Below are 25849 nucleotides of genomic sequence, written 5' to 3' on the forward strand. Positions count from 1 at the left end.
AAAAAAAGAGAAAAGTTATTAGATTTTTTGCTATTGAGTTGTATGAGTTCACTATATATTTTGGAGATTAACCCCTTATCAGATACATGGTTTGCAAATACTCTCTCCCATTCCGTAGGTTATATTTTACTCTGCTTATTCTTGCCTTTGCTGTGTAGAAGTCTCACTTGGTTTGATGCAGTCAGGCTTAGTTATTTTTGTCATCTGTACTTTTGGTGTCATAGCCATAAACTCATTGCTCAAACCACCATCTTTCCAGCTTCTCCCCTGAGTTTTATTCTAGATGTTTTACTTTTTCATTGAAGTCTTTAATTCATTTTGAATTGATTTTTGTGTATGGTATATGAGTCAAATTACGTTCTCCTGCATTTGTATATCCAGTTTCCCAATACCATTTGTCTAAGAGAGTATCCTTTACCCATTGTGTATTCTTGGCATTATTTAGGAGAATCAGTTGGACCCATATGGATGGGTTTATTTCTGGGCTCTGTATTCTGTTCCATTTGTCTATATGTCTATCTTTATGCTAGTACCATACTATTTTAAGTACTATAACTTTGTCATTTATATATATAATCCTGCATTTTATTAGAGTCAAATAACATTAAAAGAAAGACACTTATATTCGCTTTAGAAAACCCATTGATGTTGACGAATTTGGCACATACTTATAAAAGCAAGGCTTATTAGCTCGTATATTTGGAACTAAAAAGTATTTGAAATTGATCACAGCATAATGAATCCTCAATTTCCAGAGTACTAGAGATGATTATATACAAAAATCCAGTGAAACTTATTTTACTAATTTACCAGTTCTATATCACTCCTAAATTTCCCTAAAAATATGGATTTATAAAAGGTAGTATTCTATAATTCACAAATATGAAGAGCTTTATTATAATTTGAGTATGAACTGTGTATCACCCATATCATGGCTTCAGAAAACTATTGCTTTTCTTACTAACTTATTTAAGGTTTCACTACATGAGTCAGTATGCAGAACTCACTATGTTGTAACTATGATCTGTAATGATAAAAATATAGAACCTCTTTGACTTTAATCTAAAAAAGTCACCTTATCATAAAACAGTGTTAACATAATCAAAAATTAACCCTGACCAAAAAAACCCACTTATTTTGGCTTTTAAAAATAGCTCATGCTCATGGTTCTTTCAAAGTGGTGTTGTAGCTACCGTCTTTTCTAACAGAGGAATATTTTCATCATAGCAACTATTTCTGAGCCAAAAATAAACCACACTAAAAACAGAAGAAAATCCTCAGTGTAGAAAGGAAAAGGCTCATCTGTTGTGCAATAGCAGGCATCGGGCTCTGTGAGTGCCTTTCAGACATCCTCAATCAACCCAACTAGAGGCACTATTGAGTTTATCCAGTAAGAGCACTGTGCAATCTAGTGCTGTGAGGGCATTACTTAATTAGCCAAAGGAAGAACAATCTTTTTTTCTTTCTTTTCTTTTCTTTTTTCTTTCTTTCTTTCTTTCTTTCTTTTTTTCCTTCTTTCTTTCTTTCTTTTTTTTCTTTCTCTTTCTCTTTTGTTTTTGTTTTTGTTTTGAGACAGAGTCTCGTTCTGTTGCCCAGGATGGAGTGCAGTGGAGTGAGCTCAGCTCACTGCAACCTCCGCATCCCAGGTTCAAGCTATTCTCTTGCCTCAGCCTGCCGAGTAGCTGAGATGACAGGCGCCCGCCACTATGCCTGGCTAATATTTTTCTCTTTTTAGGAGAGACGGGGTTTCACCATGTTGGCCAGGCTGGTCTCGAACACCTGACCTTGTGATTCACCTGCCTCAGCCTCCCAAAGTGCTGGGATTACAGGCGTGAGCCACCGCGCCCAGCTTTTTCTTTCTCTTTCTTTCTTCTTTCTTTCTCTCTCTCTCTTTCCCTCCCTCTTTCTTTCTTTCTTTTTCTTTCTCTCTTTCTTTCTCTCTGTTTCTTTCTCTCTCTTTTTATTTTTTTGAGACAAGGTCTCCCTCTGTTGCCCAGGCTGGAGTGCAGTGACGAGATCATGGCTCACTGCAGTCTTGACACCCAGGCTCAAGCAATTCTTCCTTCTCAGCCGCCCAAGTAGCTGAGACTATAGGTGTGCACCCCCACGCTTGGCTAATTTTTCAATTTTTTGTAGAGATGAAGTCTCACTATGTTGGCCAGGCTGGTCTTCTGGCCTCAAGCCATCCTCCTGCCTCGGCCTCTCAAAGTGTTAGGATTATAGATGTGAGCCACTGCACCCAGCCAAAGCAGTCTTCAAGTTATGTACCAGTAATTTACATAGCTTTTCTAAAATTTAAGAAAGTACTGAATGGACTATAGTTATTATCTAAAATTTAAGCAAGTACTGAGTGGACTATAGTCATTATATGATTTTTAAAAAAATTTCAGTAACTTTTGGGGTACAAGTGCTTTTTGGTTACATGAATGAATTCTATAGTGGTGAATTCTGAGATTTTAGTGCACCTGTCATCAAAGCAGCGTACACTGTACCAAATATATAGTCTTTTGGCTCTTATCTCCTCCTAGACTCCCCTTCCCCAAGTCCTCAAAGTCCATTACATCACTCTTGTCTTTGCATCCTTATAGTTTAGCTCCCACTTATAAATGAAAACATATATTTAGTTTTCCATTCCTGTGTTACTTCAGTAATGGCCTCCAGTTCTATCCAAGTTGCTGCAAAATACATTATTTGTTCCTTTTTATGGCTGGGTAGTACTCTGTGTATATATACACATATATACACACATATATATAACTTTTTAAAATCCACTCATTGGTCGACGGGTACCACAGGTTGGTTCCATATCTTTGCAATTGTGAATTGTGCTGCTATAAACATGCATGTTCATGTATCTTTTTCATATAATGACTTCTTTTCCTTTGGGTAGATACCCAGTAGTGGGATTACTGAATCAAATGGTAGATCTACTATTAGTTATTTAAGGAATCTCCATACTGTTTTCCATAGAGGTTGTGCTAATTTACATTCCCACCAGCAGTGTAAAAGTGTCCCCTTTTCATCACATCCATGCCAGATCTATTGTTTTTTGACTTTTTAGTTATGGCCATTCTTGCAGGAGTAAGGTGGTATTTTATTGTGGTTTTAATTTGCATTTCCTTGATGATTAGTGATGTTGAGCATTTTTTTCATATGTTTATCGGCCATTTGTATATCTTCTTTTGAGAATTGTCTATTCATATCCTTTGCCCACTTTTTGATGGGATTATTTGTTTTTTCCTTGCTGATTTGTTTGAGTTCCTTATAGATTCTGGATAGTAGTCCTTTGTCAGATGCATAGTTGGCAAATATTTTCTTGCATTCTGTGGGTTGTCTGTTTGCTCTGATGATTATTTCTTTTGCTGTGCAGAAGCTTTTTAGTTTAATTAGGTCCCATTTATTGGTTTTGTTGCATTTGCTTTTGGGGTCTTGGTCATGAATTCTTTGCCTAGGCCAATGTCCAGAAGAGTTTTTCCAATGTTATCTTGTAGAATTGTTATGGTTTCAGGTCTTAGATTTCAGTCTTTGATCCATCTTGAGTTGATTTTTGTATAAGTTGAGAGAAGAGGATCCAGTTTCATTCTTCTACATGTGATTTGCCTGTTTTCCCAGCGCCATTTACTGAATAGGGTGTCCTTTTCCCAATTTATGTTTTTGTATGCTTTGTAAAAGATCAGTTGGCTGTAAGTATTTGGTTTTATTTCTGGGTTCTTTGTTTTGTTCCATTGGTCTAAGTGCCTATTTTTATACCAGTACCATGCTGTTTTGGTAACTATAGCCTTGTAGTATAATTTGAAGTCTGGTACTGTGATGCCTCCAGATTTGTTCTTTTTGCTTAGTATTGCTTTGGCTATTTGGGCTCTTTTTTTTTGTTCCATATGAGTTTTAGGATTGTTTTATTCTAGTTATGTGAAAAATGATGTTGGTATTTTGATGGGAATTGCATTGAATCTGTAGATTGGGCAGTATGGTCATTTTCACAATATTGATTCTTCCTATCCATGAGCATGGGATATATTTCCATTTGTTTGTGTCATCTATAATTTATTTCAGCAGTGTTTTGTAGTTTTCCTTGTAGGGAGCTTCACCTCCTTGGTTAACTATATTCCTAGGCATTTTATTTTATTTTTGTAGCTGTTATAAAAGGGATTGAGTTCTTGATTTGATTCTCAGCTTTGTCGTTGTTGGTGTATAGCAGTGCTACTGATTTGCATACATTGATTTTGTAACCTGAGACTACTGAAATTGTTTATCAGATCTAGGAATCTTTTGGATGAGCCTTTAGCATTTTCTAGGTAAATGATCATATCATTGGCAAACAGCTCTAATTTGACTTCCTCTTTTCCAATTTGGACCCCTTTATTTCTTTCTCTTGACTGATTGATTTGGCTGGGACTTTCAGTACTGTGTTGAATAGAAGTGCTGAAAGTGGGCATTCTTGTCTTGTTCCAGTTCTTAGTGAGAATGCTTTCAACTTTTCCCCCTTCAATATGAAGTTGGCTGTGCTTTTGTCAGATAATGGCTTTTATTATTTTGAGATAAGTCCCTTCTATGTCTAATTTATTGAAAGCCTTTTTTTTAATCATAAAGGGATGCTGGATTTTATCAAATGCTTGTTCTGCATCTATTGAGATGATTATATAGTTTTCTTCTTTAATTCTGTTTATGTGATGTATCACATTTATTGACTTGCATATATTAAACCATTCCTGCGTCCTTGGGATGAAACAGACTTGATCATGATGTATTATCTTTTTGATGTACTGTTGGATTTGGTTAGCTAGTATTTTGTTAAGGATTTTTGCTTCTATATTCATCAGGGATATTGTTCTGTAGTTTTCTTTTTTTTGTTATGTCCTTTTCTGGTTTTGATATTAGTGTGATACTGGCTTTATAGAATGATTTAGGGAGGATTCTCTCTTTCTCTATCTTTTGGAATAGTATCATATCATTGGTACCAATTCTTTGAATGTCTGTTAAAATTCAGCTGTGAAACCTTCTGGTCCTGGGCTCTTTCTGATTCTATCTCGCTGCTTGTTATTGGTCTGTTCATGGTATCTATTTCTTGCTATAGCTATTATATGATTAATCCAAGGTACCAAAAAGCATTTTGAATGATTTAGCAGGCCATCCTTTTTCCTTGTGTCCTAATGAGGAATTTTTTTGACGCTTCATAATTCTCTTAACAAGGAATTTTAGCTCCTCCTCCATCATTTTGTAAAATAATGATGATAATTTAAAACTTCCATCAACATATTAAATTTTCAAAATTAACCAACTAAAAGCTACAAAAATCTCAAAGTTTGAGTTTTAAACTGAATATTTGAAGCTAATATAGAAATTTTTGATAAGAATATCAGTGCAGACATATAACACTCAAACCTTCACAGCTAATGGCAATATCTATCAGCAATGCAAGGTACTCTTTTTTTTTTTTTTCTTTTTGAGATGGAGAATTTTGCCCTGTTGCCCACACTGGAGTACAGTGGCATGATCTTGGCTTACTGCAACCTCTGCCTCCTGGGCAAGAGATTCTTTTGCCTCAGCCTCCTGAGTAGCTGGGATTACAGGCGTGCGCCACCATGCCCAGCTAATTTTTGTATTTTTAGTAGAGATTGGGTTTCACCATGTTGGCCAGTCTGGTCTCGAACTACTGACCTTGTGATCTGCCCGTCTCAGCATCCCAAAGTGCTGGTATTACAGGCATGAGCCACCATGTCTGGCCGCAAAGTACTCTTAATGGCTTTTAAATCATGTTTAACAGAGAGTTTACACAAGTCAGTCCAATGTAGTTAGTATTAGTGTCCAATAATATATGAACACCCTTCAAGACAATTGCTGCTACATTTTCAATATAATTATTAATTGTTGTCTGAAAAACACACATAAACGCAAGTGAGACTAAAAGCTGTGTCACAAAAGAAAAAAAGAAAAGTCCAGTACCATGCTGTTTTGGTTACTGTAGCCTGGTAGTATGGTTTGAAGTCAGGTAGCGTGATGCCTCTAGCTTTGTTCTTTTGGCTTAGGATTGACTTGGCAATGCGGGCTCTTTTTTGGTTCCATATGAACTTTAAAGTAGTTTTTTCCAATTCTGTGAAGAAAGTCATTGGTAGCTTGATGGGGATGGCATTGAATCTATAAATTACCTTGGGCAGTATGGCCATTTTCACAATATTGATTCTTCCTACCCACGAGCATGGAATGTTCTTCCATTTGTTTGTATCCTCTTTTATTTCATTGAGCAGTGGTTTGTAGTTCTCCTTCAAGAGGTCCTTCACATCCCTTGTAAGTTGGATTCCTAGGTATTTTATTCTCTTTGAAGCAATTGTGAATGGGAGTGCACTCATGATTTGGCTCTCTGTTTGTCTGTTACTGGTGTGTAAGAATGCTTGTGATTTTTGCACATTGATTTTGTATCCTGAGACTTTGCTGAAGTTGCTTATCAGCTTAAGGAGATTTGGGGCTGAGACGATGGGGTTTTCTAGATATACAGTCATGTCATCTGCAAACAGGGACAGTTTGACTTCCTCTTTTCCTAATCGAATGCCCTTTATTCCCTTCTGCTGCCTGATTGCCCTGGCCAGAACTTCCAACACTATGTTGAATAGGAGTGGTGAGAGAGGGCATCCCTGTCTTGTGCCAGTTTTCAAAGGGAATGCTTCCAGTTTTTGTCCATTCAGTATGATATTGGCTGTGGGTTTGTCATAGATAGCTCTTATTATTTTGAGATATGTCCTATCAGTACCTAATTTATTGAGAGTTTTTAGCATGAAGGTTGTTGAATTTTGTCAAAGGCCTTTTCTGCATCTATTGAGATAACCATGCGGTTTTCGTCTTTGGTTCTGTTTATATGCTGGATTATGTTTATTGATTTTCGTATGTTGAACCAGCCTTGCATCCCAGGGATGAAGCCCACTTGATCATGGTGGATAAGCTTTTTGATGTGTTGCTGGATTCGGTTTGCCAGTATTTTACTGAAGATTTTTGCATCAATGTTCATCGAGGGTATTGGTCTAAAATTCTCTTTTTGTTGTGTGTCTGCCAGGCTTTGGTCTCAGGATGATGCTGGCCTGATAAAATGAGTTAGGGAGGATTCCCTCTTTTTCTATTGATTGGAATAGTTTCAGAAGGAATGGTACCATCTCCTCCTTGTACCTCTGGTAGAATTCGGCTGTGAATCCATCTGGTCCTGGACTTTTTTTTGGTTGGTAAGCTATTAGTTATTGCCTCAATTTCAGAGCCTGTTATTGGTCTATTCAGAGATTCAGCTTCTTCCTGGTTTAGTCTTGGGAGAGTGTATGTGTCGAGGAATTTATCCATTTCTTCTAGATTTTCTAGTTTATTTGCGTAGAGGTGTTTGTAGTGTCCTCTGATGGTAGTTTGTATTTCTGTGAGATCGGTGGTGATATCCCCTTTGTCATTTTTTTATTGCATCTATTTGATTCTTCTCTCTTTTCTTCTTTATTAGTCTTGCTAGGGGTCTATCAATTTTGTTGATCTTTTCAAAAAAACCAGCTCCTGGATTCATTAATTTTTTGAAGGGTTTTTTGTGTCTCTATTTCCTTCAGTTCTGCTCTAATCTTAGTTATTTCTTGCCTTCTGCTAGCTTTTGAATGTGTTTGCTCTTGCTTCTCTAGTTCTTTTAATTGCGATGTTAGGGTGTCAATTTGAGATCTTTCCTGCTTTCTCTTATGGGCATTTAGTGCTATAAATTTCCCTCTACACACTACTTTGAATGTGTCCCAGAGATTTTGGTATGTTGTGTCTTTGTTCTCATTGGTTTCAAAGAACATCTTTATTTCTGCCTTCATTTTGTTATGTACCCAGTAGTCCTTCAGGAGCAGGTTGTTCAGTTTCCATGTAGTTGAGCGGTTTTGAGTGAGTTTCTTAATCCTGAGTTCTAGTTTGATTGCACTGTGGTCTGAGAGACAGTTTGTTATAATTTCTGTTCTTTTACATTTGCTGAGGAGTGCTTTACTTCCAACTATGTGGTCAGTTTTGGAATAGGTGTGGTGTGGTGTTGAAAAGAATGTATATTCTGTTGATTTGGGGTGGAGAGTTTTGTAGATGTCTATTAGGTCCGCTTGGTGCAGAGCTGAGTTCAATTCCTGGATATCCTTGTTAACTTTCTGTCTCGTTGATCTGTCTAATGTTGACAGTGGGGTGTTAAAGTCTCCCATTATTATTGTGTGGGAGTCTAAGTCTCTTTGTAGGTCACTAAGTACTTGCTTTATGAATCTGGGTGCTCCTGTATTGGGTGCATATATATTTGGGATAGTTAGTTCTTCTTGTTGAATTGATCCCTTTACCATTATGTAATGGCCTTCTTTGTCTCTTTTGATCTTTGTTGGTTTAAAGACTGTTTTATCAGAGACTAGGATTGCAACCCCTGGTTTTTTTTGTTTTCCTTTTGCTTGGTAGATCTTCCTCCATCCCTTTATTTTGAGCCTATGTGTGTCTCTGCACGTGAGATGGGTTTCCTGAATACAGCACACTGATGCGTCTTGACTCTTTATCCAATTTGCCAGTCTGTGCCTTTTAATTGGAGCATTGAGCCCATTTACATTTAAGGTTAGTATTTTTATGTGTGAATTAGATCCTGTCATTATGATGTTAGCTGGTTATTTTGCTCGTTAGTTGATGCAGTTTCTTCTTAGCCTTGATGGTCTTTACAATTTGGCATGTTTTTGCAGTGGCTGGTACCGGCTGTTCCTTTCCATGTTTAGTGCTTCCTTCAGAAACTCTTTTAGGGCAGGCCTGGTGGTGACAAAATCTCTCAGCATTTGTTTGTCTGTAAAGTATTTTATTTCTCCTTCACTTATGAAGCTTAGTTTGGCTGGATATGAAATTCTGGGTTGAAAATTCTTTCCTTTAAGAATGTTGAATATTGGCCCCCACTCTCTTCTGGCTTGTAGAGTTTCTGCTGAGAGAGAAAGGTCGGGTTACCCACAAAGGGAAGCCCATCAGACTAGATCAGCTGCCAGTCTGATGGGCTTCCCTTTGTGGGTAACCCAACCTTTCTCTCTGGCTGCCCTTAACATTTTTTCCTTCATTTCAACTTTGGTGAATCTGACAATTATGTGTTTTGGAGTTGCTCTTCTCGAGGAGTATCTTTGTGGCGTTCTCTGTATTTCCTGAATTTGAATGTTGGCCTGCCTTGCTAGATTGGGGAAGTTCTCCTGGACAATATCCTGCAGAGTGTTTTCCAACTTGGTTCCATTCTCCCCGTCACTTTCAGGTACACCAATGAGATGTAGATTTGGTCTTTTCACATAGTCCCATATTTCTTGGAGGCTTTGTTCGTTTCTTTTTATTATTTTTTCTCTAAACTTCTCTTCACGCTTCATTTCATTCATTTTGTCTTCCATCGCTGATACCCTTTCTTCCAGTTGATCGCGTCAGTTACTGAGGCTTGTGCATTCGTCACGTAGTTCTCGTGCTGTGGTTTTCAGCTCCATCAGGTCCTTTAAGGACTTCTCCGCATTGATTATTCTAGTTATCCATTCGTCTAATTTTTTTTCAAAGTTTTTATCTTCTTTGCCATTGGTTTGAACTTCCTCCTTTAGCTCAGAGTAGTTTGATCTTCTGAAGCCTTCCTCTCTCAACTCGTCAAAGTGATTCTCCGTCCAGCTTTGTTCCGTTGCTGGTGAGGAGCTGCATTCCTTTGTAGGAGGAGAGGCGCTCTGATTTTTAGAGTTTCCGGTTTTTCTGCTCTGTTTTTTCCCCATCTTTGTGGTTTTATCTACCTTTGGTCTTTGATGATGGTGACGTACAGATGGGTTTTTGGTGTGGATGTCCTTTCTGTTGTTAGTTTTCCTTCTAACAGTCAGGACCCTCAGCTGCTGGAGATATAGACCAATGGAACAGAACTGAGCACTCAGAAATAGTGCCGCATATCTACAACTATTTGATCTTTGACAAACCTGACAAAAAGAAGAAATGGGGAAAGGATTCCCTATTTAATAAATGGTGCTGGGAAAACTGGCTGGCCATATGTAGAAAGCTGAAACTGGATCCCTTCCTTACACCGTATACAAAAATTAATTCAAGATGGATTAAAGACTTACATGTTAGTCCTAAAACCATAAAAACGCTAGAAGAAAACCTAGGCAATACCATTGAGGACATAGGCATGGGCAAGGACTTCATATCTAAAACATCGAAAGCAATGGCAACAAAAGCCAAAATTGACAAATGGGATCTAATTAAACTAAAGAGCTGCTGCACAGCAAAAGAAACCACCATCAGAGTGAACAGGCAACCTACTGAATGGGAGAAAATTTTTGCAACCTACTCATCTGACAAAGGGGTAATATCCAGAATCTACAATGAACTCAAACAAATTTACAAGAAAAAAACAAACAACCCCATCAAAAAGTGGGTGAAGGATATGAACAGACACTTCTGAAAAGAAGACATTTATGCAGCCAAAAGACACATGAAAAAATGCTCATCATTACTGGCCATCAGAGAAATGCAAATCAAAACCAAAATGGGATACCATCTCACACCAGTTAGAATGGCAATCATTAAAAAGTCAGGAAACAGCAGGTGTTGGAGAGGATGTGGAGAAATAGGAACACTTTTACACTGTTGGTGGGACTGTAAACTAGTTCAACCATTGTGGAAGTCAATGTGGTGATTCCTCAGGGATCTAGAACTGGAAATACCATTTGACCCAGCCATCCCATTACTGGGTATATACCCAAAGGATTATACATCATGCTGCTATAAAGGCACATGCATACAAGTGTTTATTGCGGCACTGTTCACAATAGCAAAGACTTGGAACCAACCCAAATGTTCAATAATGATAGACTGGATTAAGAAAGTGTGGCACATATACACCATGGAACACTATGCAGCCATAAAAAAGGATGAGTTCATGTCCTTTGTAGGGACATGGATGAAGCTGGAAACCATCATTCTCAGCAAACTATCGCAAGGACAAAAAACCAAACACTGCATGTTCTCACTCATAGGTGGGAATTGAACAATGAGAACACATGGACACAGGAAGGGGAACATCACACACCAGGGACTGTTGTGGGGTGGGGGGAGGGGGGAGGGATAGCATTAGGAGATATACCTAATGCTAAATGACGAGTTAATGGGTGCAGCACACCAACATGGCACATGTATACATATGTAACAAACCTGCACGTTGTGCATGTGTACCCTAAAACTTAAAATATTGTAATAATAAAAAAGAAAAAGAAAAGAAATCCAATGAATCAATTAATGCTATCAACAAAGAACATGCAAGAATGTAACATTACATGTAATTTTTGTTTTCAAAAAAGACACTAAAATGCCACTGGATTAAAATGTATTTATTATTTATTATCATTTTTGAGACAGGGTCTTGGTCTGTCATGCAGGCTGGAGTGAAGTGGTGCAATCATGGCTCACTGCAGCCTTGACCTCCCAGGCTCATGTGAGCCGCCTGCCTCAGCCTCCTGAGTGTCTTTGACTGCAGGTGTATGCCACCATGCCTGGCTAATTTTTAAATTTCTTTTGCAGTGACAGGGTCTGTCTATGTTTCCCAGGCTGGTCTCCAACTCCTGGGCTCAAGTGATCTTCCCACCTTGGCCTCCCAAAGTGCTGGGACTACTGGTGTGAGCCACTGCACTCAGCCGGACTGTAATTTATTCAGAACATCTTTAGTGTTCATTCCCAGAGATCTTGATCTGCTCAGTAATGCTTTCACAAGATCGATTATAGCCATCTTTTGCAGTGAATGCTTAGGCTGGTCCGTCCTCCTGTGGTAGTAGGGGGCAGTCTTTTTTTTTTTTTTTAATCTTCATGTTTTTATTTATTTTTTCTTTTTTAAATTACACATTGGGCCAGGCACAGTGGCTCATGCCTGGAATCCCAGCACTTTGGGAGGCCGAGGCGGGCGGATCACGAGGTCAGGAGTTCAAGACCAGCCTTGCCAACATGGTGAAACCCCATCTCTACTAAAAATACAAAAATTAGCTGGGCTTGGTGGCGTGTGCCTGTAATCCCAGCTACTTGGGAGGCTGAGGCAGGAGAATTGCTTGAACCCAGGAGGCGGAGGTTGCAGTGAGCCAAGACTGCACCACTGCACGCCAGCCTGGCAACAGAGCGAGACTCCGTCTCAAAAAAAAAAAAAAATTATACGTTAAGTTCTGTGATACATGTGCAGAACATGTAGGTTTGTTACCTAGGTATACAAGTGCCATGGTGGTTTGCTGCACCCATCAACCCGTTGTCTAGGTTTTAAGCCTCACATGCATTAGGTATTTGTCCTAATGCTCTCCCTCCCCCTTGATCCCCACCCCTCAACAGGCTCCAGTGATGTTCCCCTCCCTGTGTCCATGTGTTCTCATTGTTCAACTCCCACTTATGAGTGAGAGTATGTGGTGTTTGCTTTCCTGTTCCTGTGTTAGTTTGCTGAGAATGATGGTTTCCAGTTTCATCTATGTCCCTGCAAAGGACATGAACTCATTCTCTTTTATGGCTGCATAGTATTCCATGGTGTATATGTACCACATTTTCTTTATACAGTTTATCATTGATGGGCATTTAGGTTGGTTCCAAGTCTTTGCTATTGTAAATAGTGCTTCAGTAAAAATACATGTGCATGTGTCTTTATAGTAGAATGATTTATAATCCTTTGGGTATATACCCAGTAATGGGATTGCTGGGTCAAATGGTATTTCTGGTTTTAGATCCTTGAGGAATCGCCACACTGTCTTCTACAATGGTTGAACTGATTTACACTCCCACTAACAGTGTAAAAGCATTCTTATTTCTCCACATCCTCTCCAGCATCTGTTGTTTCCTGACTTTTTAATGATCATCATTTTAACTGGCATGAGATGGTATCTCATTGTGGTTTTGATTTGCATTTCTCTAATGACCAGTGATGAGCTTTTTTTTTCATATGTTTGTTGGCCACATAAATGTCTTCTTTTGAGAAGCATCTGTTCATATCCTTTGCCCATTTTTTGATGGGGTTGTTTGTTTTTTTCTTGTAAATTTGTTTATGTTCCTTGTAGATTCTGGATATTAGACCTTTGTCAGATGGATAGATTGCAAAAATATTCTGTCATTCTGTAGGTTGCCTGTTCACTCTGATGATAGTTTCTTTTGCTGTGCAGAAGCTCTTTAGTTTAATTAGATCTCATTTGTCAATTTTGGCTTTTGTTGCAATTGCTTTTGGTGTTTTAGTAAGGAAGATTTTGCCCATGCCTATGCCCTGAATGGTACTGCCTAGGTTTTATTCTAGGGTTTTTATGGTTGTAAATTTTACATTTAAGTCTTTAATCCATCTTAAGTTAATTTTTATATAAGGTGTAAGGAAGGGATCTAATTTCAGTTTTTTGCATATGGCTAGCCAGTTTTCCCAGGAGCATTTATTAAATAGGGAATCCTTTCCCCATTTCCTGCTTTTGTCAGGTTTGTTGAAGATCAGATGGTTGTAGATGTGTGGTGATATTTCTGAGGCCTCTGTTCTGTTTCATTTGTCTATGTATCTGTTTTGGTATCAGTACCATGCTGTTTTGGTTACTGTAGCCTTGTAGTATAGTTTGAAGTCAGGTAGTGTGATGCCTCCAGCTTTGTTGTTTTGCTTAGGATTGTCTTGGCTATATGGGCTCTTTTTTGGCTGCATATGAAATTTAAAGTAGTTTTCACAAGATCAACTACAGCCAACTTTTGCAGCAAACGGTTAGGCTGGTCCTCCTGTGGTAGTAGGGGGCAGGTGTTTTTTTTTTTTTTTTTTTTTGAGATGGAGTCTCAGTCTGTCACCCAGGCTGGAGTACAGTAGTGTGAACTGCAACCTCTGCCTCCAGGTTCAGGTGATTCTCCTGCCTCAGCCTCCTGAGTAGCTGGGATTACAGGTGCCCACCACCACACCCAGCTAATTTTTGTATTTTTAGTAGAGATGGCATTTCACCATGTTGGCCAGGCTGGTCTCAAACTCCTGATCTCAAGTGATTCACCTGCCTCAGCCTCCCAAAGTGCTGGGATTACAGGTGTGAGTCACCGAACCCGGCCCTCTTTGCCCATTTTTAAATTGGGTTATTTATTTTCTTACTATTGAGTTCTTTATGTGTTATGGATATTAACCATTTATCAGTTGTGTGGTTTGCAAATATTTTCCCCCAGTCTGTAGGTTGTCTCTTCACTCTGTTAATTATTCCTTTATTGTGCAGAAACTTTTTAGTTTGATGCAATTCCATTTGTCTGTTTTTGTTTTTGTTGCTTGTGCTTTCAGGATCATATAAAAAAATCATTGCCCAGACCAATGTCATGAAGCTTTCCCTCTACGTTTCCTTCTAATAGTTTATAGTGTTAGATCTTACATTTAAGCCTTTAACTCACTTTTTAATTTTTTTATTTTTTAATTTAATTTTATTTTAGATGGAGTCTCTCTCTATTGCCCAGGCTGGAGTGCAGTGGCACGATCTCAGCTCACTGCAACCTCCACCTCCCGGGTCCAAGCAATTCTCCTGCCTCAGCCTCCCAAGTAGCTGGGATTACAGGCCTCCGCCACCATGCCTGGCTACTTTTTTGTATATTTAATAGAGACGGAGTTTCACCTTGTTGGCCAGGCTGGTCTTGAACTCCTGATCTAAGGTAATCCACCCGCCTCAGTCTCCTAAAGTGCTGGGATTACAGGCGTGAGCCACTGCACCCGGCCCAGCACTTTTGATTTTTGTATTTGGTTTGAGATAAAGGCTCAGTTTCATTCTTCTGCCTGTGGATATCCAGTGTTCTTAACACCATTTGTTAAAAAGACTGTCCTTTCCCCATTGTATGCCCTTGGCACCTTTGTTGAAAATTAGTGGATTGTTGGCCGGGCGCGGTGGCTCATGCCTGTAATCCCAGCACTTTGGAAGGCTGAGGCGGGTGGATCATGAGGTCAGGAAATCGAGACCATCATGGCTAACATGGTGAGACCCCGTCTCTACTAAAAATACAAAAAAAATTAGCCAGGCATGGTGGTGGGCACCTGTAGTCCCAGCTACTCGGGAGGCTGAGGCAGGAGAATGGGGGAACCTGGGAGGAAGAGGTTGCAGTGAGCCTACATCATGCCACTGCACTCCAGCCTGGGTAACAGAGCAAGACTCCGTCTGGAAAAAAAAAAAAAAGAAAAGAAAATTAGTTGATTGTAAATGCATGGGTTCATTTCTGAGCTCTGTATTCTGTTCCATTGGTCAATGTCTCTGTTTTTATGTCAGTGTCATGCTGTTTTGCTGAGTATACCTTTGTGGTGTATTTTGATGTCAGGTAGTGTGATACCTCTACCTTTGTTGTTTATGCTCAAGATTGTCTTGGATATTTGAGGTCTTTTGTGACTTCATATTAATTTTAGTATTGTTTTTTCTATTTCTGTAAGAAATGCCATTGGGATTTTGGTAGGAATTACATTGACTCTATCGATCACTTTGAGTAGTATGGACCTTTAAAAAATATTCTTTCAATCCATAATATGGGATATCTTTCCATTGATTTTTGTCTTAACTTTCTTTCGTCAATGTTTTATAGTTTTAGTGTGCATATTTTTCACCTTCTTGGTTAAATTAACTTGTAAGCATTTTATTTTTTGATGCCATTGTAAATAGGATGAATTTCTTTTTCAGATAGTTTGTTGTTAGTGTATAGAAACAAATAATTTTTGTATGTTCATTTTGTATTCCACGACTTTACTAAATTTGTTTATTAAATTTGATAACTTTTTCGTAGAGTATTTATAACAAGTTTCTTATATATAAGATCATGTCAATTGCAAACAGGGACAATTTTTTTTTCTTTATTTCTAACTTGAATGCATTTCTTATCTTTTTCTTGCCCAATTGCTCTGGCTAGGACTTTCAGTACTGTGTTGAAATAGAAGTGGTGAGTGTGGGCATCCTTGCCTTGTTCCTAATTTTAGTGGTAAAATCAAATTTTCACCACTGGGTATGATGTTAACTAGACACTTTTTTTTTTATGTTCTTTATCATGTTGATGTAATTTCCCTGTATTTCTAGTTTGTTGAGGGTTTTTAATCATGAGTGGCTATTCCTGTGGCCTGAATGTTTGTGTCCTCCCCAGATTCATATGTTGAAGCCTAATTCCTTGTGTGATGGTATTTGTAGATGGGACCTTTGGAAGGTGTTTAGGTCATGAGAGTGTGGCCATCATTAATAGGATTAGTGCCCTTAGACAAAAGCAAAATGATGGTTGCCTATGAACCAGAAAATAGGCTCTCACCAGATATTGAATCTGCTTGCACCTTGATTTTGGATGTCACAAGTCTTCAGAACTATGAGAAATAAATTTCTATTGCTTATAACCCATCCAGTCTATGTTATTTGTTATACCAAATAAGCTAAGACAGATGTTTAGTTTTATTAAATGCTTTCTTTTCTTATTGATATGATCATGTTATTTTTATTCCTTATTCTGTTAATGTGGTGCATCACATTTATTGATTTGCATATGTTGAGCCATCCTTGCATGCCAGGAATAAAGCCCACATGGTCATGGCGTATGATCCTTTTGTGCTATTGAATTCAGTTTGCTAGTATTTTATTTAGGATTTTGGATCTATGTTCAATAGGGAAATTGGCATGTAGTGATCTTTTCTCATGGTGTGTTTGTTGGGATTTAGTGTCAGGATAGTGCTTGCCTCATACAATAAGTTTGGAAGTATTCCCTCCTCTTCAATTTTTTGGATGAGTTTGAGAAGAATTCATATTAATTCTTATTTAAATGTTTGGTTGGTAGAATTTGCCTGAGAAGCCACCAGGTCCTGGGCTTTTCTTTGTTAGGAGGTCTTTGATTACTGATTCAATTTCCTTACTCATTATAGATCTGTTTAAACTTTCTATTGCCTTATGATTCAGGTTTGGTAGGTTGTATATTTCTAGGAATTTATCCATTCCTTCAAGGTTGTCAAGTTTGTTAACATATAATTGTTCATAGTAGTCTCTTAATGATCCTTTTTATTGCTATGGCATCAGTTGTATGTTCTTTCATTTATAATTTTACTTACCTGTTGTTTCTGTTTTTTCTCCCTTTTTCCTTGGTCTACCTAAAAGCTTGTCAGTTCTTTTTTTTTTTTTTTTTTTGAGATGGAGTCTCACTCTGTTGCCCAGGCTGGAGTGCAGTGGCATGATCACAGCTCACTGCATTCTCCACCTCCCAGGTTCAAGTGATTCTCCTGCCTCAGGCTCCTGAGTAGCTGGCATTACAAGCACGTGCCACCACACCTGGCTGATTTTCGTATTTTTAGTAGAGACAGGGTTTCACCATGATGGCCAGGCTGGTTTTGAACTCCTCATCTCAGGTGATCCACTTGCCTCGACATCCCAAAGTGCTGGGATTGCAGGCGTGAGCCACAGCACCTGGCCAAAGCTTGTCAATTCTATCTTTTTGAAAAATCAACTTAATTTCATTGATTTTTTTCTATTCTCTATTTGATTTATTTTTCTGTAATCTTTATTATTTTCTTCCTTCTACTAACTTTAGGTTTAGTTTGTTCTTTTATTTCTCATTTCTTGAGGTGTAAAGTTAGGTTTTGTAATTGAAATTTGTCTTTTTGTTTTAAAATTAGGTGTTTATCCTGAACTTTCCTTTAGTACTGCTTTTGCTGCCTCCCATTAAGTTTGGTATATTGTGTTTTTGTTTTCATTTATCTCATGTTATTTTCTAATTTCTTTTTTTATCCATTAGTTGTTCAATGGTGTATTGTTTAATTTTTACATATGTATGTTTTTTTCCAGTTTTTCTTCTGGTATTGTTTTTAGTTTCATTCCATTGTGGTTGGAAAAGATTCTTGATATAATTTAAATCATTTCAAATTTGTTAAGACTTGTTTTGTGACCTAACATGTGGTCTGTCCTGGGGAATGGTCCATGTGCACTTGAGAAGAATGTATATTCTGCGGTAGTTGGCTTGTGTATTTTGTATATGTCTGTTAAGTCCATTTGGTCCATTTTCCCTTGGGTTTTTTTTTGTCTAGTTGTTCTATTTGCTATTGAAAGTAGGATTTTGAAGTTTCTTACTATTGAATTGCTGTCTATTTCTCCCTTCAGTTCTGTCATTATTAGCTTTATATATTCAGATGTCTGATGGGTGTGTATATAATTAATTGTTGTAACTCCTGGTGAAATGGCCATTTCATCATTATATAATATCATTATTTGTTTTTTGACTTAAAGTCTATTTTGTCTGATATTAGCATGTCATCCTGCTCTCTTTTGGTTACCATTTTCATGGAATAGCATTTTCTACTCCTTTACTTTTAGCCTATGTGTCAGTAAATACAAAGTGGGTATCTTGTAGATAGCATATAATTGGATTTTGTATTTTTATTAATTCTGCCACTCTGTTTTGAGAGTTTGCTTCTGTTTACATTTAAAGTAATTATCGATAGAGAAGGATTTACTACTGCCATTTTGTTAATTGTTTTCTGTTAGTCATGTAGGTCTTTTGTCCCTCTTTTCTTCTCTTGCTGTCTTCCTTTGTGTTTTATTGTTGTTAATTTTTGTATTAATATGCTTTCATTCTGTTCTCTTTTTGTACTTTTTTTTTTTGAGACGGAGTCTCATTCTGTCACCCAGGCTGGAGTGCAGTGGTGCGATCTCGGCTCACTGCAAGCTCCGCCTCCCGGGTTCAGGCCATTCTCCTGCCTCAGCCTCCCGAGTAGCTGGGACTACAGGTGCCCACCACCTCTCCTGGCTAATTTTTTGTATTTTTAATAGAGATGGGGTTTCACCACGTTAGCCAGGATGGTCTTGATCTCCTGACCTCATGATCCGCCCACCTCAGCCTCCCAAAGTGCTGGGATTACAGGTGTAAGCCATGTGAGCCACCGCGTCTGACCCTTTTTTTGTGTATATAACTTCTAAAGGTATTTTCTTTGTGGTTTCCACAAAACATCTCATAATTATCATGGTCTATTTTAAGCTGATAACAACTGAACTTAAATCACATGCACTCTATACTTTTATTCCCCACTATACGTTTTATGTTATTGATTCACAATTTACAGTTATTTATATTGTGTATCCAGTAACATAATTTTAGCTATAGTTATTTTTAATATCTTTGTCTTATAACTTTTATACCATAATTAAAAGTGTCCAATTCACTTGCATTAAGGACATGACAAAATCACTTTTAAAATTTCTTTAAAATTTATTATTTGGCTGTCATTTTTTTCAATATTACTCTTGCACATACTTTAAAGAGTCAAAATAGTTCCAAAAAGCTCACTATTAAAAAACAACAATTTCCACATACACGATGGTTTTGGCTTCATTTCCCTTGCTCTTGAGGGAACCACTTTCAGCTCTTTCAATTCTCTATTTGTTCCAATTACATAATAATAATTTTGCTACTTTTTGATTTTTGTTTTACCACTGACTTCCCACCATGGAAGGTGGAGATTGATCTCTTTTTCAGTTTTCCTTTTGCCACATAGTAGCACTCTTTTACCCCCCATTCACGCCTCATGTTTATGTGATCATTTTGGTTAGATCAACATTCAGTGTTTGCATTATTCTGACTATGTAAATGAAATTCAGCTGAGCCAAATAATATACTTTTACTTTTCCCTGTATGCAGGGAAATGCAGGTAATTAATAGAAATTGGGGTTGGGCGTGGCGGCTCACACCTATAATCCTAGCACTTGAGAGGCTGATAGGGCAGAATCGCTTGAGCCCAGGAGTTCAAGACCAGCCTGGGCCACAAAGTGAGACCCCGTTTTTATTTTAAAAGTTTTTTTAAAAGAGAAATTGTAGGTATCCTCTTGAGGTTGTGGTCTAAAGGTGAATAATTCCTTGATAAGTTCTAAGCTGTCCTAGTTCCTTGGTTAGTTGCAAGAGATGAGACTTGAGTAGAGCTTAGAGAACCTCTGTCTGGGCCATGCTGGATGACTGAGTTATACATCTCCTGTCTTTCCTACCCCCTTCTCTCTCCACACCTCTTTTTTACCCTCAGCGGATAGCAGGCTCCAAGCTGTCTCCCAGGCTCCAGTATTTTGGTCAGTCACTGAGTGGGGGCCAGGACCTCACAATGGATGGACTGGTAGACCTGACTGTAGGAGCCCAGGGGCACGTGCTGCTGCTCAGGTGAGAATGCCTTTTGGAGTCAACCAGACATTCTCCCTTGAAGGAATGTTTCCTGTTTGAAGGTCCCTGATGGTTTTCTGGTGTCCCTTTAGGTCCCAGCCAGTACTGAGAGTCAAGGCAATCATGGAGTTCAATCCCAGGGAAGTGGCAAGGAATGTATTTGAGTGTAATGATCAGGTGGTGAAAGGCAAGGAAGCCGGAGAGGTCAGAGTCTGCCTCCATGTCCAGAAGAGCACACGGGATCGGCTAAGAGAAGGTGAGACTTGGTGGATGAGTCTCAAGAGGTTAAACGACCGAGGACATGAATGGGTGCTGCAATCCACTCTGCCCAGCCTTCTGGCTGTCCTGAACTGAGTTCTCATAGGCTCTGACAACCTTCTCCAAGCCTTACCTGAGTGAGCAGGCTATTGTCCTGCTGGGTAGGGAAGTCCAGTGGACCTCCCTAAAGAGGTGAGCATGTGGCACTTCCTTACTCACTCAGTTCTCCAGAGAACTGAAGGCCCCATGCCTGTGAACAAACTATGTTTTTGTTTTTTAATAAATGGAGAGAAAACCTATTTGGGGAGATTGAATTGATGAAGCTAAACAGAGATTTACAAAGCACTCACATATGCATTTTATCACCAGTGACTTCTTCCCTTGTTCCTATTCTCAAAGAGTAGAACTGTGTTTGGGGTGGGAGAATAGTAATGACAGTACTAAGAATAACTGTCTCTAGTAGTGACAGCACTAGGAATAACTGTCTCTAGTAATGACAGTACTAGAAAGAATTGTACCCTCTTTAAAAGTAAAATTATTAGCTAGGCATGATGGCATGTTCTTGTAGTCTCAGCTACTTGAGAGGCTGAGGTGGGAGGGGAGGATCACTTGAGCCCAGGAGGTTGAGGCCAGCCTGGGCAACATAGCAAGACCCATCCCTAAAAAATGATTACCTTTCTAGGAACAGTTTTCCTATGCTGAGGAGATAGCATTCCAGATATGAGAGCAGCCAGCATGGCTAGAAATTAAGAGCAAAATGTTAGAGAGTAGGGAATTGAAGAAGAGGTACCCTTAAACCTACATAGAAGTCCCCCTCTACTCTTCGGCTGACTCTTAAGACACGAATGCCTAGGTCAGTACTCCAAGACACCCAGTAGAAAACAGCAACTGAAAAGCCAAAGAGCTGATCAGAGAATTCAGCAGCTCCTCAGTGCTGGGGAGACAGAGATTTGAGAGGCCTTGGTAAATACCTTGGTCTTTCCATTGAGACAACTGACTAGCAACCAAGAGAAACAATATACAATAGAAATAGACCCACAGGTGATTCAGAAATTAGAGTGATTGGATAGGAATTTTTAAAAGGTAACTATAATTAATATCTTCAAGAAAAAAGGGAAAGGATGAGAACTTCAGCAAAAACCTGCAATTCATAAAATAGAGTCAAATGGAAACTCTAGAACCAAAAATCGCACTGACTGAAATGAAGAATTCAGTAAATAGATTTATAGCAGATTAGAAGCAGAACAGAGAATTAGTGAACAAGAAGACAAGTCATTTGAAAGTATCTGGATAAATATGCGATAAAAAGAAAGAAAAATACAGAAAAACACCATAAGAGATGTGTGGGATATGGTGAAAGATCTAACAAACATGTAATTGGAATTACAGAAAGTGGTGGTGGGGGAGGAGAGAGACAGAGAGAGAAAGAAAATAGGAAAGATGGAATAGGAAAGACAGAATAGGAAAGATGGAATAGGATGGAATAGGAAAGATGCAGTAGTTAAAGAATTTCCCCAAACTGGCCAGTCACGGTGGCTCACGCCTGTAATCCCAGCACTTTGGGAGGCCGAGGCAGGTGGATCACCTGAGGTCAGGAGTTTGAGACCAGCCTGGCCAACATGGTGAAACCCCATCTCTACTAAAAATACAAAATTAGCAGGTGTGGTGGTGTGCGTCTGTAATCCCAGCTACTCAGGAGGCTGAAGCAGGAGAATTGCTTGAACCTGGGAGGCGGAGGTTGCAGTGAGCTGAGATCGCCCCATTGCACTCCAGTCTGGGTGACAAGAGCAAAACTCCATTTCAAAAAAAAAAAAAAAAAATTCCCCAAACTGATGAAAGACATCAAGATTCTTTACAAAATCAAAGCAGGATAAATATGAAGGACATTATATCATTGTACGTTATAATCAAACTGCTGAAGACCAAAGACAAAGAGAAAAAAATTTAAAGTAGTCAGAAAAATACAATAAATTTTTTAGCGAGTGACAGAATAGCTACCATTTATTGAGCACTTATTGTATAAAAGACACTGTGCTAAATACTTGATAAGCACTATTTCATTTCCTTTTTACCATTGGGAGGGTATCATTATTATCCTTACTTTAAAAATAAAGAATGGAGGCCAGGCGCAGTGGCTCATGCCTTTTATCCCAGCGCTTTGGGAGGCTGAGGCAGGTGGATTACTTTGAGACCAGCCTGGCTAACATGGTGAAACCCCATCTCTACTAAAAATACAAAAATTAGCACGGCGTGGTGGCATGTGCCTATAATCCCAGCTACTTGGGAGGCTGAGGCAGGAGAAACGCTTGAACCTGGGAGGCAGAGGTTGCAGTGAGCTGAGATGGCACCACTGCACTCCAGCCTGGGCAAGAGAGTGAGATTCTGTCTCAAAAAAGAAAATAAAAAATAAAAAGAAAGGAAGGAAGGAAGAAGGGAAGGAAGGAAAGGAAGGAAAGTAGGAAAGGAAGGAAAGGAAGAAAAGGAAGGAAGGAAAGGAAAGGAAAAAAGGAAGGAAGGAAGGAAAGGGAGGAAGAGAGCAAGGAAAGAAAGAAAGAAAGAAAAAGGAAGGAAGGAAGGAAAGAAGACTCAGAGAAGTCAGATAACATACCCTAAGTCGCACAGCTGAGAAGCAGAGGAGCTGGGCCTCGAACTCCCATCTGCCGTGTTCCGAGGCTCAGGCCCCTCACTGCTGTGCCACCCTGTCCCTTCAGGACAGATCCAGAGTGTTGTGACTTATGACCTGGCTCTGGACTCCGGCCGCCCACGTTCCCGCGCCATCTTCAATGAGACAAAGAACAGCACACGCAGACAGACACAGGTCTTGGGGCTGACCCAGACTTGTGAGACCCTGAAACTACAGTTGCCGGTGAGCAGGCTAGTGGCCAGACCCCTGGGTCCTCCAAGCATGGAGTGGGCTTGGGGAGCTGAGGAGGGCAGATCCCCAAATCCCGGCTATCTCTTAGAATTGCATCGAGGACCCAGTGAGCCCCATTGTGCTGCGCCTGAACTTCTCTCTGGTGGGAACGCCATTGTCTGCTTTCGGGAACCTCCGGCCAGTGCTGGCGGAGGATGCTCAGAGACTCTTCACAGCCTTGGTGAGTCCAGAGTTGGGGTCCTGCAGGGGTGTGGAAGAGACCAGAGACCAAGGTGGTTGAAACTCATTTTATTTGATTGCATCTAATTTTACTTCAACATTTGATTTTATTGTTTAATTTCACAATACTTGGTTATTTTCTTTCCTTTCATTTGATCATATTTATTTTTTAAAAGTTTCCCTTTGAGAAGAATTGTGGCAATGACAACATCTGCCAGGATGACCTCAGCATCACCTTCAGTTTCATGAGGTGAGTTTCCTTTCCTCCTCACTTCCTCCAGAGAAGGACCCGTACCATGACCCGCTCTTTTCTCCTCCTGGCCCCCAAGGGAGCCGGGTGTTCCTGGGCTATAAGGTCCGGTATGACTGCCCCTCCACTGTTGTCTCTTCATCAAGTGCCTGCGGCTCTGTTCTGCCGGAGCAGGCTTGCCACAGGGAAGCCCAGCGCCCCATCCCCCGGCCTGTCTTCTTCCCACAGCCTGGACTGCCTCGTGGTGGGTGGGCCCCGGGAGTTCAACGTGACAATGACTGTGAGAAATGATGGTGAGGACTCCTACAGGACACAGGTCACCTTCTTCTTCCCGCTTGGCCTGTCCTACCGGAAGGTGTCCACGCTCCAGGTAGCCACATCCTTCTCAGGCTCTATCTGACCTTTGCTTCCCCATCCTCACGGCCGGAGGTGGATATCACCGCCTTTGCCTCCCCTGCCTTCCAGAACCAGCGCTCACAGCGATCCTGGCGTCTGGCCTGTGAGTCTGTCTCTTCCACCGAAGTGTCTGGGGCCTTGAAGAGCACCAGCTGCAGCATAAACCACCCCATCTTCCCGGAAAACTCAGAGGTCAGAACTCCTGGCTCCTCCCCTCCTTTTCTCTTTGATTTCTTTGGGGATTCTTTTCTTCTTCTTCTCTTCTTTAGTAGTGGTTCCTTTTTGTACAAAACAGCTTTATTGAGATATAATTCACATACCATCCAATTCACCTATTTAAAGCATACATTTCAAGCCCGGCACAGTGGCTCATGCTTGTAATCATAGCACTTTAGGAGGTCAAGGCAGGAAGATCGCTTGAGCCCGAGAGTTTGAAACCAGCCTGGGTGACATGGCGAGACCCTGTCTCTACAAAAAATGTAAAAATTAGCTGGGCGTGGTGGTGCACACCTGTAGTCCCAGCTACTCGGGAGGCTAGGGTGGGAGGATCGTCTGGGCCTGGGAGGTTGAGGCTGCAGTGAGCTATGATCACACCACTGCACTCTAGCCTAGGTGACAGAGTGAGACCCTGTCTCGAAAATAAATAAAATGAAATAAAATAAAATAAAGTATACAGTTCAGTGGCTTTGAGTGAATTCATAGGGTCTTGCATCCGTCATCATGATCCATTTTGGAACATCTTCATTACCTCACAAAGAGCTTCTGTTCCCGTTGGCCCTCAGCCCCAGTCCTCCCATATCCCCCAGCCCTATGCAACCACTAATCTACTTTGTGTCTATAGATTTGCCTATTCTGGACATTTCATATAAATGAAATAATCCCGTATGTGATCCTTTCCCTAGCATAATATTAAGCAAGGACTTAGCAAGGATCATTCATGTCGTAGTATATGTCAGTACCTCATTGCTTTAAAAAAATTGTTTTTAAATTTTTTATATATATTTTTGAGATGGAGTTTCACTTCGTCGCCCAGGCTGGAGTGCAGTGGTGCAATCTTGGCTCACTGCAACCTCTGCCTCCCAGGTTTAAGCAATTCTTGTGCCTTACTCTCCCAAGTAGCTGGGGTTACATGCGCCCGCCACCACACCCAGCTAATTTTTGTATTTTTATTAGATACAGGGTTTTGCCATGTTGGCCAGGCTGGTCTCGAACTCCTGACCTCAGGTGATCCACCTGCCTCAGCCTCCCAAAGTGCTGGGATTACAGGTGTGAGCCACCGCACCTGGCCTTCATTGCTTTTTATTTGGTGAACAATATCCTGTTGCATGGATGGGCCATATTTCATGTCTCCATTAATCAGATGACGGGCATTTGGGTTATTTTTTCTCTCATATTTCTGTCATTGTCCCTCCTTTCTCTCACTCCAGGTCACCTTTAATATCACGTTTGATGTAGACTCTAAGGCTTCCCTTGGAAACAAACTGCTCCTCAAGGCCAATGTGACCAGGTGCTCTCTGCTACCAGGCTTCTGCAGGCAGTTGCCCATCTGAGGCCCCAGCCCCTGGCCCATGGTGGGCCTTTGCCCTTTGCCCACTGCTTCTCCCTTCAACTCATTTGTTCACTCAGCAAACACTCACTGACCACCCACCACGTGCTGGGCCTTGTGCTGAGTGCTGGTGGGATGGTGGTGGATCAGACGATAGTGGTTCCTGCCCTCTCGGAGATGATAATTTAGTGGCAAAGACAGACAAGAAATC

General features: G+C 40.0%; 1 protein-coding gene across 2 annotated transcripts in view; it reads left to right on the top strand.

The window, feature by feature from the left end:
* ITGAM (integrin subunit alpha M) overlaps window positions 1–25849 on the top strand; it is a 72658-nt gene that overhangs the window by 41084 nt on the left and 5725 nt on the right. For both annotated transcript variants that reach the window (XM_003807498.6, XM_008959646.5), the window contains exons 15-22: window positions 19964–20094; window positions 20187–20350; window positions 23064–23218; window positions 23316–23447; window positions 23623–23696; window positions 23925–24066; window positions 24162–24284; window positions 25520–25599. In XM_003807498.6, the coding sequence (XP_003807546.2) occupies window positions 19964–20094; window positions 20187–20350; window positions 23064–23218; window positions 23316–23447; window positions 23623–23696; window positions 23925–24066; window positions 24162–24284; window positions 25520–25599 (1001 nt within the window). The remainder of the gene's footprint in view (window positions 1–19963; window positions 20095–20186; window positions 20351–23063; window positions 23219–23315; window positions 23448–23622; window positions 23697–23924; window positions 24067–24161; window positions 24285–25519; window positions 25600–25849) is intronic.

Source organism: Pan paniscus, chromosome 18, assembly GCF_029289425.2.
Source record: "Pan paniscus chromosome 18, NHGRI_mPanPan1-v2.0_pri, whole genome shotgun sequence".
Lineage (NCBI taxonomy): Eukaryota > Metazoa > Chordata > Mammalia > Primates > Hominidae > Pan > Pan paniscus.